Source organism: Hordeum vulgare, chromosome 3H, assembly GCF_904849725.1.
Source record: "Hordeum vulgare subsp. vulgare chromosome 3H, MorexV3_pseudomolecules_assembly, whole genome shotgun sequence".
Taxonomy (NCBI): Eukaryota; Viridiplantae; Streptophyta; class Magnoliopsida; order Poales; family Poaceae; genus Hordeum; species Hordeum vulgare.
Window position 1 is genome coordinate 507,795,234 of NC_058520.1, and position 15,646 is coordinate 507,810,879.

The 15,646-nt window shown below is 50.0% G+C and overlaps 1 protein-coding gene across 1 annotated transcript; it reads right to left on the reverse strand.

Annotated features, from left to right (window-relative positions):
* Positions 1 to 1,218: 1,218 nt before the first annotated feature.
* LOC123444550 (cytokinin dehydrogenase 5) lies at positions 1,219 to 5,622 on the reverse strand. Its single transcript, XM_045121314.1, has 5 exons — positions 4,900 to 5,622; positions 4,657 to 4,784; positions 3,422 to 3,694; positions 2,676 to 2,941; positions 1,219 to 1,814 (listed from the first exon to the last, which is right to left on the reverse strand). The coding sequence occupies exons 1-5, from the start codon at positions 5,504 to 5,506 to the stop codon at positions 1,490 to 1,492; spliced, it is 1,599 nt and encodes a 532-aa protein (XP_044977249.1). The 5' UTR covers positions 5,507 to 5,622; the 3' UTR covers positions 1,219 to 1,489.
* Positions 5,623 to 15,646: the final 10,024 nt, after the last annotated feature.

Sequence of the window (15,646 nt, forward strand, 5' to 3'; positions counted from 1 at the left end):
GGAGGTCGCTGCTCGCACAGAAAGCGACGCCAACGTCAAGGGCCAGGTATGGACGTAGTTTGTTGTCCCCAGTTTGTCGCGTCGTTGTGCGCTTTGCCAATACGTTTTGTCCGGACTGTGCAAATGGTTCACATGTTCGGCATGTATCGCCAAGACAAGAGCGACCAAAAGTTGAAGTTACTTCACGTGTTCTCCAGGATCGAGTCGTGCGAGAACTGGAGGAAAGTTCGGCTTGCTTTCACCAAGGCTAAGGACACCTACAATCTGAACGCGCCTACCCCGGTTACGGCAGAAGGGCGCCCCGATGACATCAAAAAAGCGAAGGCGGAGAGGGACGCGGAGCCCGTTGCCGAATGGCTGCAATCTTCGATCGAGCAATGCATCGCCGACGCCAAGAGCAATGCTGCCAAGATGGAGGAGAAATCCGACGCGCGGTGGTCAGCGTTGATGACGAACCAGCACGTCAAACTCAACCTTCTTAGGACCAACGTCGTCGCAAAGAAGAGGAACACCGACCTGACGTTCTTGAGGGGGTAGACATGTCGACGACGGACGAGCAGGTGAAGACGTGATATCTCGTGGGGCGCGGCCTCATCTTAAACCAGATGCCCGCACCGGCGGCGACCACGACGGCAACATCAACGATGGCGTCCAGCCCGAGAACAGAAACCACGCCGACGATGAGCCTGACTACGCCAACGACGAGCCCGACCCCGGCCAATCCAGCGGTAGAGGAGCCGCACTACGCCGAGCCGGTCGTCTAATTCGTTTCATGTCTACTATCCCTTCCTTTTGATCGTCGAACTATTAGGTGTGCTTGATCATCGAACTATGGCATGTTGATCGTCGACTTGATGCATGCCGATCACTTAACTCATGACGTCTTTTTAACAGCGGGGAAGACAAATTTAAAATAGTAAAAGTTTGGGGGCCGAAGCGGCTAGAAACTCGCTCGCCCCCAGAACGAAAAAAGCGTCGACGCGACACCAAAAGGCACTCACCGAATGAGTTGGAGGGCCAAACGACTAGAGTTGCTCTAAGGCGCTGTCAATCCATGGTCACCATGGCTTACATGGTAGAATTAGGTACGCGAATTTGGTTCCTGTAGGGTACCCTCTGACCCTCTTAGTTCAATTAAATGCAGTACTTTCTAGGTTACCCTCAAGGTTTCAAATTTGGATCCCTACGTAGGATCAAGAACAACGAAGTGAGAGAAACTGAGGTGAAAAACTGTTTTTTTACCAGCACAACACAGCACAAAAGATGTGACTACATAGTTGCATGGACGCGACGCATTCCTCTGTACATCACCAACCGATTCAGAGTTAAGCTGACAATGCGCGCCACATACATGACACCAACGGACATCTTCTATACACCTCCATGCACACTACCTAATCCTGCTGCTCTCTGTGATGGCCAGTTACATACATACATACACCTAAGCTAGCTTCCTGAATGTCATGTTAAGCGGTCCTGCCATTCATTCTCAAGAATCGGACAGGAGCGGCGGCGGCGGGAAGATGCCCTGCCCGGTGGCCAGCATGGCCCTCGGGTCAAACTGGGCTTTGAGGCCCGCGAACCGCGCCCAGCGCTTCTCCCCGAAATGGGCCGCCCAGTCGGGCTGCGACTTGTGGTTGGGCAGGTACTGCTTGGCCCCGATCCCGGCGTCGTCGCAGAAGTCGAGGATCTGCCGGTTCTGCCGCGCCAGCGCCTCGAGGCTCTCCGGCGCGCCCGGCAGCGCCGACCGCAGGAACGCCACCAGGTAGAACACCTCCTCGTCGGGCGTCACCACCGAGCTCCTGGGGTCCCACCTGCACCACAAACCACAAAGCCAAACCTCTCATCAGAATGTTTTTTACGAGCAGCCGGCAGATCATCAAATCGGCTCCAAAGATTGGAGCAGGCTAGGGAAAGCAAGCAACAGCTTCAGTTAAAAGAGCTCGTGTAGATGATGTGTAGTGTAGTGTAGCTGCGGCTGATTCCGGTGCGTCCTTTTGTGCTAAGCAAGCATGGGAAAGCGACAACGCATCTGGCCACTACCCACACAGAAAGGGTGAATCCTGACTGTGCCGTTGCCGTGGTGCCGCGGAAAGCCGCGGCGACGGCCGGCTTAGAATAACTGGTCGGCGCGGGCCGGGGAACTGGTGTCCGGTTAACCGCGATCGAGCACGGCGCCACTTGGGAGGTTTTAAAAATTCACAACGGACCCTGTCACCCCAGTGCGCGATATGTCCGCGGCCATTCACGGTCACCGGATCCCGGGCGAAGGTGACGGCAATCCGGAGACTAATTAGGCGGCAGCGACATTGCCAATATACTAGTGGCGGTCACCAATCATGGTGACGCTCAATGAGTGGCCACCACCTGCGCAGTGTTGTGTCGCATGTGAGGCCGATGATCGGCTTCCAAGGGCGGCGCCCGCCCCTGAGACGGATCGTGTGCGTGCGCGTGCGCGTGGCATGTGCGGTTTGGCGGGCGGAGGGTGGATCATCAACAACTGGAGGCGCCCTGCATCTGCCGGGGCGGTGATGTGGGCGCCGGCCGTGCGTCCGGCTGGTCAACTGGAGCACCCAGAAACAGCTAGACGGACAGACAGGACAGACGATGCATAGGCATAGCTATAGGTTGACTTGGGCAGCAATCTGAAGATTATGAGTGGGTAGCTGGCTTACTTGTGCTTGTTCATGGGGTAGATGAGGATGGGCCCGCCGGAGGTGCGGCTGCCGAGGATGCCGCGGAAGACGCCGCGGTCAAAGTCGGCGATGCGCGACGCCGGCACGAACAGGTTCAGCCACGGGTGCGGCACCTCCCACATGCCCTTGCCGCGCAGCTTCAGCTCCGCCGTGTGCACGCGGTCAAGGAAGTCCACGTACGGCAGGTCCGTCGTGAACACCGTGCCCGGGAGGAAGTTCAGGTCGCCCAGCAGCGCGTCAACCTCCTGCAACACATGATTTTTACTAGCACGATTTAGACTTGTTGGCGGTTTTCTGCTCTCTCTTTTTTTTTCTTGGAGCAAAGGCTTGGCAATTCAATTAGTGCACTACACATAGTACTTACATAATTAAATCAAGTTAAGTAGTCGATATAAATAGTGGTCGGGCTCGCTAACGGAATTGAGATCTAGTTATACGTATGGGAAGATCGATCTACATATATATATCATCGGGTGTGCTCTGCATGTGGGTGCCATCATCATCATATACTAATCAGCATTTTTATACTAGTGCTACGCTACCAACTCCAAAATGCGAATTAACATATCCCAATGATTGGCTAGCCAGGGGCCCCGATCAGAAGCAGCGCATAACGCTAAACCAGCAGGAATTAGTTAAGAAATCCTACTACCGTCATAAACAAATGGGACGGCCAGGAGAGAATGCAGTACTACTAGAGAGGCGGCGCCGGCCGACGGACGGACCTGATCAACGGTCCCGGCGGTTGAGTCGTGGTCGTAGTTCTTGGTGACCTCGAGGCAGTAGAGCACGCCGGTGTGGTGCTTGAGCGAGCTGAGCTTCACCGGGTTCTGCGGCGAGAAGAAGGAGGACCTCCAGTTGTTGATGAGGCCCTCGGCGGCCACCACGAAGCCCTCCACGTAGTCGAACCGGCGGCCGTGCTGCGACTGCGAGATGAGCCGCTCCTGGTCCGCCGTGAACTCGGTGAAGTTGGAGTAGAGCGCCCGGATCCAGCGAACCTGTACGTACCACCGTGCGCATGCATGGTTAGAAAATTGATCAGCTTAGATCACACAGTTTGGTTTTATTATCATGGATTAGTCAGCAGGTTAAGCTGCGGGGGAAGAAGAGAAGAGGATCTTGCGAAAGATCGTGTGAGCTAAACAAAAACACGTAGGAGAAGACCCACCAAATTGGTCAGCAGGGCAAGTTGGTCGATCGACCGATGGATGCCAACCAACCTGGGCGGCTGGACCACCTGATCGACCAGACGCACAGCCTAGTATTTTAATTTGGACCAAGACTTTTTCCTGGTGGACTTTTTCTCCTTAACGCTAATAAGTAATAACACAACCAAAAGACTGCTGAGTGCTGGTACAAAAACTGTTTGTTGACGCGAAAGCATTTGATTAGCGTACGTGTCATCCGCTGAAAGAAATAGCATACGTGTCATCTCATCCGCTGAAAGAAAGAAATCAGCATACGTGTCGTACAGAGAAGAGCGGCCCGGGATCTTTCGTGAAGAAAAGAAGAAGGAGAAAAATAGTGACTCGGAATCGACGGATCGGGCGGCTATAATTAGCAAGCACGTTCGGTTGGGCCTCTTATCGGTATCTTTATCGGTTGGTTGATTATTAACGTACGTGCGGTAATTCCGTCTGTACCTAACAATGGAAGAAATGGATGTCGCGCGCCCGGCGCGCTTGCCACTTGCACGGCTGGCCTTGAGCTCCTCCGCCTTGTCACGCGGGAGCGAGGTCCAAAGGGAGATAAGGCGCACGAGATATTCCTTCGTCTTGCAGGAGAGACCACCGCCGCGGCAGGTGACCGGGTTAACGGACCAACGGATTAAACAAAGAACGGCGAGCAGGAGTGTGACGGACGGGCATAAAGAAAGAACTGATGCGTGCGTATGGACCGGGGAGGTGAGGGCGATGGATGCATAGAGCGCCGGCATGGGTGGTGGCGGTGGTGGTGCTACCTTGCGGGGAGCAGGCTCGAGGGCGATGCGAGCGCGGGTGATGATCCCCAGCTGCCCCAGCCCGCCCAGCGCGCCGAAGAAGAGCTCCGGGTTCTTCGCCTCCGAGCAGGTCACCGCCTCTCCCTTCCCTGCAAAGCAGATCAGTAGACACCGATGAGGATGAGAATGCCGTCCCGAGGTCGAGGATGAGAAGCGGTGGCTGGTTATTGATTAACTCGTCTGATGTATGCATGTCGTACGTACCGGTTACGACGTCGAGCTCGTAGACATTACTGATCTGGGGCCCGTGGTGGAACGCCTGCCCGCTGATGCCGGCGTTGGAGAGGGTGCCGCCCACGGACAGGTAGAGGTAGTCGGTCCACGACCGCGGCGCCAGCCCGCCGTGCGACAGCGTCCAGTTGAGCACGTCGATCCACAGCTCGCCGCCCCACACGTCCACGTAGTGCCCGCCCAGCTCCGGCGAGTACACCGGCAATGCGCGCGCCTGCGGCTGCGACTTGCCCCCGCGGCTCATGGCCACGACCACGCCGCCGGGCACCTGCGCCTGCCCGCTGATGGAATGCCCGTGGCCGCGCGCCGACACGCGGATGTCGCGGGCCGACCCGTACGCCGCCCGGACCAGCGCCGCGACGTCGCCGGCCCCGCTCGGGTGGTACACCGCCAAGGGCTCGCCCCGGGTGAACCCGCCGAAGTCGCGGGACGCCTCCAGGACGTCGGCCGGGTCGGTGCTGAGGCGGCCGCTGCCCACGTCGCCGCCGAGCTGCAGCAGCTCCGCCGGCTCCAGCGGCAGGCCAACCGTCGAGATGAGGCAGTATATCTGGAACACCATGAAAACCAAGCACCGCGCCATTGCCAGCCACACTTTGTATGTATCCTCTGTCTCTAGCTAGCGGAGGATGGAGGGGAGGCGGGAGGAAGAAGGAAGGAGAGAGAGAGAGAGAGAGGTGTCTGTGTGTGTGAGGCGTTGGGGTGTGAGGATGGGGCGGTATTTATAGTGAGATGGGAGGAGCGAGAAAGGTGAGAAATGGAGGAGACCGAGGAGGATAGGAGAGAGACTCCAACATGGCTTGCCGCGGGAACAGAGCACCACCGCTGGGGCCGCCCAAGAATAAACTAGTAAAACTAATCCGGAGGCGCGTCACACGACTCATGCACTCGCCGGCCGCCCGCCCGCCCGCCTCTTAATTTCCCTGTCAGAATTAGTGGATCGTGTGGCCGCCCAAAGATTCATCGAATTTCAGCTCCTCAGCTGGCCATTTGCGGCACAAACTCAGCTCTCCTCTCCTCTCCTCTCCTCTACTACGTACTGCCGCCCTACTCAATGAATGCGGAGACCTCTCTGGTCTCTGCTCCTCGCTGGCTTTGTTGATCCAAATTCTACTGCCACGGGGAAAAGTGGCCCGGATTTCATCCTGCGTGCGTGCCATGTGCGCGGTGAGCTTTGGAGTGGAATTCTTAAAAGCAGCAGCTACTACTACTAGCACCGCGTAGCTGGAAGAAGCAGGGCCAATCTGTGGAAGCTTTGGGGGTGCAGATGGAGGGAGGAGAGGATCAACACCGAACCAAAAGAAAGACGATCCCCTTCCTTCCGTATCTTGGCCGACTTTTGAGGGTGCACTCTCAATCTCATCGATCGCCGCTCGACGCATATGCATGCAGCACAGCAGATGGCGAGAATCTACACCAGCACCATTCCAAATTCCCAATCAACACTACACCCCGCCTAAAGTACACCACACCAGCTTTCTGATCCGGCATTTACCAAAGTACGTGCTGCCCAAATCTTCAGATATTAAAACGCGCGCGGGAAAGCGTGCTCGTGGTGCTGTGGCGAACAGATGTCCTCTAGATATCGGTGCCAGTGTTGGCTGTGAGATCAAAGGCGTATATGCACACCTCGGGTACGGTACTACTGTTCTTCCACGCTGGGTTTGCCTTTGGGTCCGCTGCGTAGGCTGCCTAGCCAGCTAGGCAGTAGTGCCCTACGGCAGAAAAATAAAACGAAAATGGTTAAAGCGTCGACGCGCGCTCTCCCACGTGACTGATTGCGCAGGATCGCGCGAAGATACGCTGATTTCCTTTTGCTTTCTGCTCCGTATCCGCCACGAAATTCGGCGGCCATGGGTTTCCCAGAGCGCGAGGACAGGTTTTCGTCGCTTTTGGATCGAGGCGAGGAGCAAAACGCCGTGGTAGTCTAGTCCCGCCGTCCTATTCATACTAGCCCCCAGTCCGTGGAACGTCGACGACCCACGAGGACATGCGTAAGGCCAACTCCAACCCAGGACCCTTTTTTTTCTAAACGAAGGTAAAAGATTTACCTCATTCATTAAGTAAATAGCGAATAGAGTTTTACAGCTGGCTATAAGCATTTTCATTCATTAATAGTATAGCCAACTGCTGGCTATAAGCAGTCTTATAGCCCACCTTATAGCTAGCTTGTACAATAGTTAGCTATAAAAAGTACTACTTTTATCATATATGGCCCACGTTTCATTCTCACAAAGCACCTAGGAGCACGTGCTAGAGCTGGCTCTTCATGAAGAGCCCGCTTCCCTTCTCTCTCATCTTCTCTCTCATCCAACTCAGCAGAAATATAGTATTTTAATCCTTACAGCCTGCTAACTGTATCTTATTGTACTTGGTATAAGTAAATAGACAATAGAGTTTTACAGCTGCTACAATAATTGTGGCATGACAATCATTCGCGATCGACTATAAATCTTAATTTCTTAGCATCCGCAGTCATCCAAAGATTAGACTCGTCGACAACGTTTTTGAGGACTCGTGGTGGCATGCTCTTGTGTTGGAACATCCGTGCGTTTTTTTTATTCCAGATTGTCTAGGAGACGAGCATGGTTAGGGAGGCCATAGCCTTTCTATAGGGATTTGACATGTTAGTTCTTTTGGAAACAATTTGCTATCCATGATGATAGCTACACACGGTCCAAATTTTTATCACTAATTATTTTAATAAATTATTTTAGACTATGAAAAATAATTCTATAGCGAATATATCGTGACTTTGGACCAGTTAAGCAAGTAAATTGACAATTATGCTAAAAAATGGCAAGCAAAAATGATGAGAGAAATGAGAAAAGTCATTTCTACACAATGAAAAGGCACTTGTGTTAAAAAGATGAATACAAAATACAAAGAAAAGTGAGAAAATGTCATTTCTATACAATAAACATGCACTTGTGTCAATGTCATTGAAACCCGATAGGTCATATATTAAAAAAGACACTTATGCGAGAGGGTGTGTAGTTATCCCATCATTCTAGGACGGATTCTTCATGGTGCGAGTGAGTAGTGTCCATGTGCGCTAGCCCAAACTTTTGAATAACCAACCGCCAGAGCCGAATAGTGAAGTGGCACTTGACAAAAAGGTAAATGCTCGTCTCTTGCTCCCGCTTGCAAAGTGGACAGAGTCCATAGTTCAACCATCGACGTTTCTTCAAACGGTCAACGGTCCAAATATGGTTTTGCAATGCCAACCATGCAAAGAATTAGACCCTTGGCGGTGCCCAAGCTCTACAGACCATGGTATCCATGGGTGAGAGAGTCAGCCCAAGCTCTCCAGACCATGGTATCCATGGGCGAGGACATGTTTTCGTCGCTTTTGGATCGAGGAGCATGTGCGGGAGCAAAATGTTGTGGCAGTCTAGTCCCTCCGTCCTATTCCTACTAGCCCAGCCCGTGGAATGTCGACGACCCACGAGGACATGCGTAAGGCCAACTCCAAACACTATTTTAAATGGACATCCGTTTCATCTGTTTTTCGTCGGTTTTGGGATGGCAATGGATCGCGTCTATCCGGATTTATGGATGCGACGACCGTGCACCTAATGCACGGTCGGATTTCAGACGCACCGCGTCCATTCGAGACCAATAAACAATTCAAAGCAAACATAACAAATAGTTTCTCATCTGAAATAGTCTTTACAACTCAATTGATATAAACACAATATCAAATAGTTTTACAACTCAATTCAAATTTGTTTAAATGAAAAGAAATTAAATTGATAGATCTACTTGTTGTCAATATGAGTGTACATGTGCTCAACCAAGTCATCGTGGATTTCGATATGATTATGCCAATCATGCATTTCATGATGAAAACGAACAAACTGTTCGAAGGTTGCACGAGGTTGGTGTTGAGGCTCAACATTTTAACCATGGTAATCAAACCCTTGGTCGTAGGTGCTATCATCACGCTCATCCTCCATGATCATATTGTGCATGATCGCACAAGCAATCATCACCTCTCAAAGCTTTTGAGTGCTACATGTCAATGCAGGGTTTCGAACGATACCCCAACGATACCAAAACACACCGAAAGCACGCTCCATATCCTTCCTAGCACTCTCCTCCATTTGGGCAAACCTCTGTCTCTTCTGTCCTTGTGGATCGGATATGGTGTTCACAAGAGTTGACCACTAAAGGTGTTGGAAATATGCCCTAGTGGCAATAATAAAATGGTTATTATCATATTTCCTTGTTCATGATAATCGTCTATTGTTCATGCTATAATTGTATTAACAGGAAACAGTAATACATGTGTGAATAAATAGATCAAAATGTGTCCCTAGCAAGCCTCTAGTTGGCTAGCTCGTTAGTCAATAGATGATCATGGTTTCCTGATCATGGGCATTAGATGTCATTGATAACGGGATCACATCATTGGGAGAATGATGTGATGGACAAGACCCAATCCTAAGCCTAGCACTAGATCGTATTGTTCGTATGCTAATGCTTTTCTAATGTCAAGTATCTTTTCCTTCGACCGTGAGATTGTGCAACTCCCGGATACCTAGGAGTGCTTTGGGTGTATCAAACGTCACAACGTAACTGGGTGACTATAAAGGTGCACTACGGGTACCTTCGAAAGTGTCTGTTGGGTTGGTACGAATCGAGATCGGGATTTGTCACTTCGTGTGACGGAGAGGTATCTCTGGGCCCACTCGGTAGAACATCATCATGAGCTCAATGTGACTAAGGAGTTGGTCACACGATGACGTGCTATGGAACAAGTAAAGAGACTTACCGATAACAAGATTGAACAAGGTATAGGTATACCGACGATCGAAACTTGGGCAAGTTCTATACCAACAGACAAAGGGAATCATATACGGGATTGATTGAATCCTTGACATCGTGGTTCATCCGATGAGATCATCGTGGAGCAAGTGGGAGCCACCATGGGTATCCAGACCCCGCTGATGGTTATTGGCCAGAGAGGTGTCTCGGTCATGTCTGCCTGTCTCCCGAACCCGTAGGGTCTACACACTTAAGGTTCGATGACGCTAGGGTTATAGGGAATTGTTATACGAGGTTACCGAAAGATGTTCGGAGTCCCGGATGAGATCCCGGACGTCACGAGGAGCTCCGGAATGGTCCGGAGGTAAAGATTGATATATAGGACGGATGGTTTCGGATACCGGAAGTGTTTCGGGCATCACCGGTGACCACCGAAGGGGGGCAACGACCCCGGGAGATAAGGTGGGCCAAGTAGGGGTGGGAACCAGCCCCTACGTGGGCTGGTGCGCCTCCCCACTCAGCCCATAGCGCAAGGGAGAGAAAAGGGGGGGGGGGCAAACCCTAGGCCAGGTGGGCCTAAGGCCCACCAGATGGTGCGCCACCCCCTCCTCCCCCTTCTGGCCGCCGCACCTCCCATCTGGGGGGGGGGCTGCCACACCCCCTAGGGTGGGAACCCTAGGGGTGGCACCCCCTCTCCCCTTCCCCTATATATATCGGGCACTTTTGGCCATTGAGACACGCGGTTTTTCCTCTCTCTCGGCGCAGCCCCGCTCCTCTCCCTCCTCCTCTCTGTCGGTGCTTGGCGAAGCCCTGCCGGGAGACCTCGTCTCTCCATCGACACCACGCCGTCGTGTTGCTGGAGTTCTTCCCCAACCTCTCCCTCCTCCTTGCTGGATCAAGGTGCGGGAGACGTCACCGGGCTGCACGTGTGTTGAACGCGGAGGTGCCGTAGTTCGGCACTAGATCGGAATCGCTGCGAGTACGACTCCATCAACCGCGTTCTAGCAACGCTTCCGCTTAGCGATCTTCAAAGGTATGAAGATGCTCTTACCCCTCTCTCGTTGCTGGTCTCTCCATAGGAAGATCTGAATATGCGTAGGAATTTTTTTCAATTTATGCTACGTTACCCAACAGTGGCATCCGAGCCAGGTTTTCTATGCGTAGATTCTATGCACGAGTAGAACACAAAAGTTGTGGGCGATAATTTGTCAATTTGCTTGCCGCTACTAGTCTTATTCTTTTCCGACGGTATTGTGGGATGAATCGGCCCGGACCGACTTTACACGTACACTTACGTGAGACTGGTTCCACCGACAGACATGCACATCGTGCATAAAGGTGGCTAGCGGGTGTCTGTCTCTCCTACTCTAGTCGGATTGGATTTGATGAAAAGGGTCCTTATGAAGGGTAAATAGCTTTGGCATATCATCGTTGTGGCTGTCACGTAGGAAAGAAGGTGTTCTTGCTAGAAACCCAAATCAGCCACGTAAAACTTGCAACAACAATTAGAGGACGTCTAACTTGTTTTTGCAGGGTTTGACATGTGATGTGATATGGCCAAAGTTGTGATGTTGCATGTATGATGTATGAGATGATCATGTTATTGTAATAGGTTTCACAACTTGCATGTCGATGAGTATGACAACCGGCAGGAGCCATAGGAGTTGTCTTAATTTATTGTATGAGATGCAACGCCATGTGCTTACTACTTTTACTTCATTGCTAACGGTTAGCTATAGTAGTAGCGATAGTAGTAGTTGGCGTGACGACTTCACGGAGACACGATGATGGAGATCATGGTGTCACGCCGGTGACGATGATGATCATGCGATGCCTGAAGATGGAGATCGAAAGAGCAAAGATGATAATGGCCATATCATGTCACTATATGATTGCATTGTGATGTTTATCATGTTTTACATCTTATTGCTTAAAACGACGGTAGCATAATAAGATGATCCCTCTTAAAATTTCGAGAACGTATTCCCCTAAGTGTGCACCGTTGCGAAGGATCGTTGTCTCGAAGCACCACGTGATGATCGGGTGTGATAGATTCTAACGTTCGCATACAACGGGTGTAAGCCAGATTTACACACGCGAAACACCTAGGTTGACTCGACGAGCTTAGCATGTACAGACATGACCTCGAATACAAGAGACCGAAAGGTCAAACATGAGTCGTATGGTTGAATACGATCAGCATGAAGTTGCTCACCATGGTGACTAGTCCGTCTCACGTGATGATCGGACACGGGTTAGTCAACATGGATCATGTATCACTTAGATGACTAGAGGGATGTCGATTTAAGTGGGAGTTCATAGTTAATTTGATTAAATGAACTTAATTATCATGAACTTAGTCTAAAATTTGTCTTTATAAATATTGTAGATGTCCAACGTCAACCTCAATTTCAACGCATTCCTAGAGAAAAACAAGCTCAAAGATGATGGTAGCAACTATGCGGACTGGGTTCGCAACTTGAAGCTCATCCTCGAAGCAGCTAAAAAGGCTTATGTCCTTAATGCGCCGCTAGGTGACCCTCCCGCTCCCGCAGCAGCCCAGGACATTCTGAACGTCTGGCAAACGCGGAGTGACGACTACTCTCTGGTCAGGTGTGGCATGTTATACAGTTTAGAAACGGGGCTCCAAAGGCGTTTTGAGCAACACGGGGCATATGAGATGTTCCAGGAGCTGAAGCTAGTTTTTCAAGCTCATGCCCGTGTCGAGAGATATGAAGTCTCCGACAAGTTCTTTAGCTGTAAGATGGAGGAGAACAGTTCTGTCAGTGAGCACATACTCAAAATGTCTGGGTTACACGGTCGTCTGACTTCACTTGGAGTCGAACTTCCGGATGATGCTATAATTGACAGAATCCTTCAGTCTCTCCCACCAAGCTACAAAGGCTTTGTGCTTAACTACAACATGCAAGGGATGGAGAAGACCATTCCCGAGTTGTACTCGATGCTCAAGTCTGCAGAAGTAGAAATCAAGAAGGAGCATCAAGTGTTGATGGTCAACAAGACCACTAGTTTCAAGAAAGGCAGGGGTAAGAAGAACTTCAAGAAAGACGGCAAAGCTGTTGCCGCGCCCGGTAAGCCAGATGCCGGGAAGAAGAAAAAGAACGGACCCAAGCCTGAGACTGAGTGCTTCTATTGCAAGGGAAAGGGTCACTGGAAGCGGAACTGCCCCAAATACTTAGCGGACAAGAAGGCCGGCAACGCTAAAGGTATATGTGATATACATGTTATTGATGTGTACCTTACCAGTGCTCGTAGTAGCTCCTGGGTATTTGATACCGGTGCTGTTGCTCTCATTTGCAACTCAAAGCAGGAACTGCGGAATAAGCGGAGACTGGCCAAGGACGAGGTGACGATGCGCGTCGGGAATGGTTCAAAGGTCGATGTGATCACCGTCGGCACGCTACCTCTACATCTACCATCGGGATTAGTTTTAAAGATTAATAATTGTTATTTAGTACCAGCTTTAAGCATGAACATTGTATCAGGGTCTTGCTTAATGTGAGACGGCTACTCATTTAAGTCAGAGAATAATGGTTGTTCTATTTATATGAGTGATATGTTTTATGGTCATGCTTCGCTGGTGAATGGTTTATTCTTGATGAATCTCGATCGTGATGTTACACATATTCATAGTGTGAGTACCAAAAGATGCAAAGTTGATAATGATAGTCCCACATACTTGTGGCACTGTCGCCTTGGTCATATCGGCGTTAAGCGCATGAAGAAGCTCCATACTCATGGACTATTAGAGTCTCTTGACTTTGAATCATTTGACACATGCGAACCATGCCTCATGGGCAAGATGACTAAGACTCCATTATCAGGAATAATGGAGAGAGCAACCGACTTATTGGGAATAATACATACTGATGTGTGTGGTCCAATGAACATTGAAGCTCGCGGTGGTTATCGTTATGTTCTCACTCTCACCGATGATTTGAGTAGGTATGGGTATATCTACTTGATGAAGCACAAATATGAGACGTTTGAAAAGTTCAAGGAATTTCAGAGTGAGGTTGAGAATCAACATGACAGAAAAATTAAATGTCTACGATCTGATCGTGGAGGAGAATATTTGAGTCACGAGTTTGGCACACACCTAAGGAAGTGTGGAATCGTTTCACAACTGACGCCGCCTGGCACACCGCAGCGCAACGGAGTGTCTGAACGTCGTAATCAGACTTTATTAGATATGGTACGATCTATGATGTCTCTTACCGACTTACCGCTATCATTTTGGGGATACGCATTAGAAACTCCTGCATTCACTTTAAATAGGGCACCGTCAAAATCCGTTGAGACGACACCGTATGAACTATGGTTTGGCAAGAAACCTAAGTTGTGTTTCTTAATGTTTGGGGCTGCGATGCTTATGTGAAGAAACTTCAACCAGAAAAGCTCGAACCCAAAGCGGAGAAATGCGTATTCATAGGATACCCTAAGGAAATTATTGGGTATACCTTCTATCTTAGATCCGAAGGTAAAACCTTTGTTGCCAAGAACGGATCCTTTCTAGAGAAAGAGTTTATCTCGAAAGAAGTAAGTGGGAGGAAGGTAGAACTTGATGAGGTAATTACACCCCCTCTCGAACAGGATAGTAGCGTAGCGCGGGAAGCTGTTTCTGTGGCGCCTACACCGACTGAAGAGGAAGTTAATGATGATGATCATGAAGCTTCGGATCTAGTTACTACTGAACCGCGAAGGTCCACAAGGGCACGCTCTGCACCAGAGTGGTACGGCAACCCTGTGATGGAAATCATGTTGTTAGACAACGGTGAACCATCGAACTATGAAGAAGCAATGGCGGGCCCGGATTCCAACAAATGGCTTGAGGCTATGAAATCCGAGATAGGATCCATGTATGAGAACAAAGTATGGACTTTGGTGGACTTGCCCGATGACCGGCGAGCCATAGAAAATAAATGGATCTTCAAGAAGAAGACTGATGCAAACGGTAATGTAACCGTTTACAAAGCTTGACTTGTCGCAAAGGGTTTTCAAAAAATTCAAGGAGTTGACTACGAAGAGACTTTCTCTCCCGTAGCGAAGCTGAAATCAGTCCGAATCATGTTAGCAATTGCCGCCTTTCATGATTATGAAATTTGGCAAATGGACGTCAAAACAGCGTTCCTTAACGGGAAACTTAAGGAAGAGTTGTATATGATGCAACCAGAAGGTTTTGTCGACCCTAAGGGTGCTAACAAAGTGTGCAAGCTCCAGCGCTCCATCTATGGGCTGGTGCAAGCATCTCAGAGTTGGAACATTCACTTTAATGAGGTGATTAAAGCGTTTGGGTTCATACAGATTTACGGAGAAGCCTGTCTGTACAAGAAAGTGAGTGGGAGCTCTGTAGCTTTCCTCATACTATATGTGGATGACATACTATTGATGGGGAATAATATAGAGATGTTGGAGAGCATAAAGGCCTATTTGAACAAGAGTTTTTCAATAAAGGACCTTGGAGAAGCTGCATACATATTAGGCATCAAGATCTATAGAGATAGATCGAGACGCCTCATAGGTCTTTCGCAAAGTACATACCTTGACAAGATATTGAAGAAGTTCAATATGGAAAACTCAAAGAAAGGGTTCTTGCCAGTTTTGCAAGGTATGAGATTGAGTAAGACTCAGTCGCCGACCACGGCAGCAGATAGAGAGAAGATGAGTTCTGTCCCCTACGCTTCAGCCGTGGGCTGTCTAATGTATGCCATGCTGTGTACCAGACCTGATATAAACCTTGCCATAAGTTTGGTAGGGAGGTACCAAAGTAATCCCGGTACAGAACACTGGACAGCGGTCAAGAATATCCTTAAGTACCTGAAAAGGACTAAGGAAATGTTTCTCGTTTATGGAGGTGACGAAGAGCTCGTCGTAAAGGGTTACGTCGACGCTAGCTTCGACACAGATCCGGATGACTCTAAGTCACCGACCG

Excerpts from the sequence above, each read along its gene's own strand:
- LOC123444550 (XM_045121314.1), bottom strand. The coding sequence starts at position 5,506 with ATGGCGCGGTGCTTGGTTTTCATGGTGTTCCAGATATACTGCCTCATC. Across the intron at positions 4,785-4,899 it reads CGAGCTCGACGTCGTAACCG|GGAAGGGAGAGGCGGTGACC; the intron begins GTACGTACGACA and ends TCTGCTTTGCAG. Across the intron at positions 1,815-2,675 it reads TACCCCATGAACAAGCACAA|GTGGGACCCCAGGAGCTCGG; the intron begins GTAAGCCAGCTA and ends TTTGTGGTGCAG.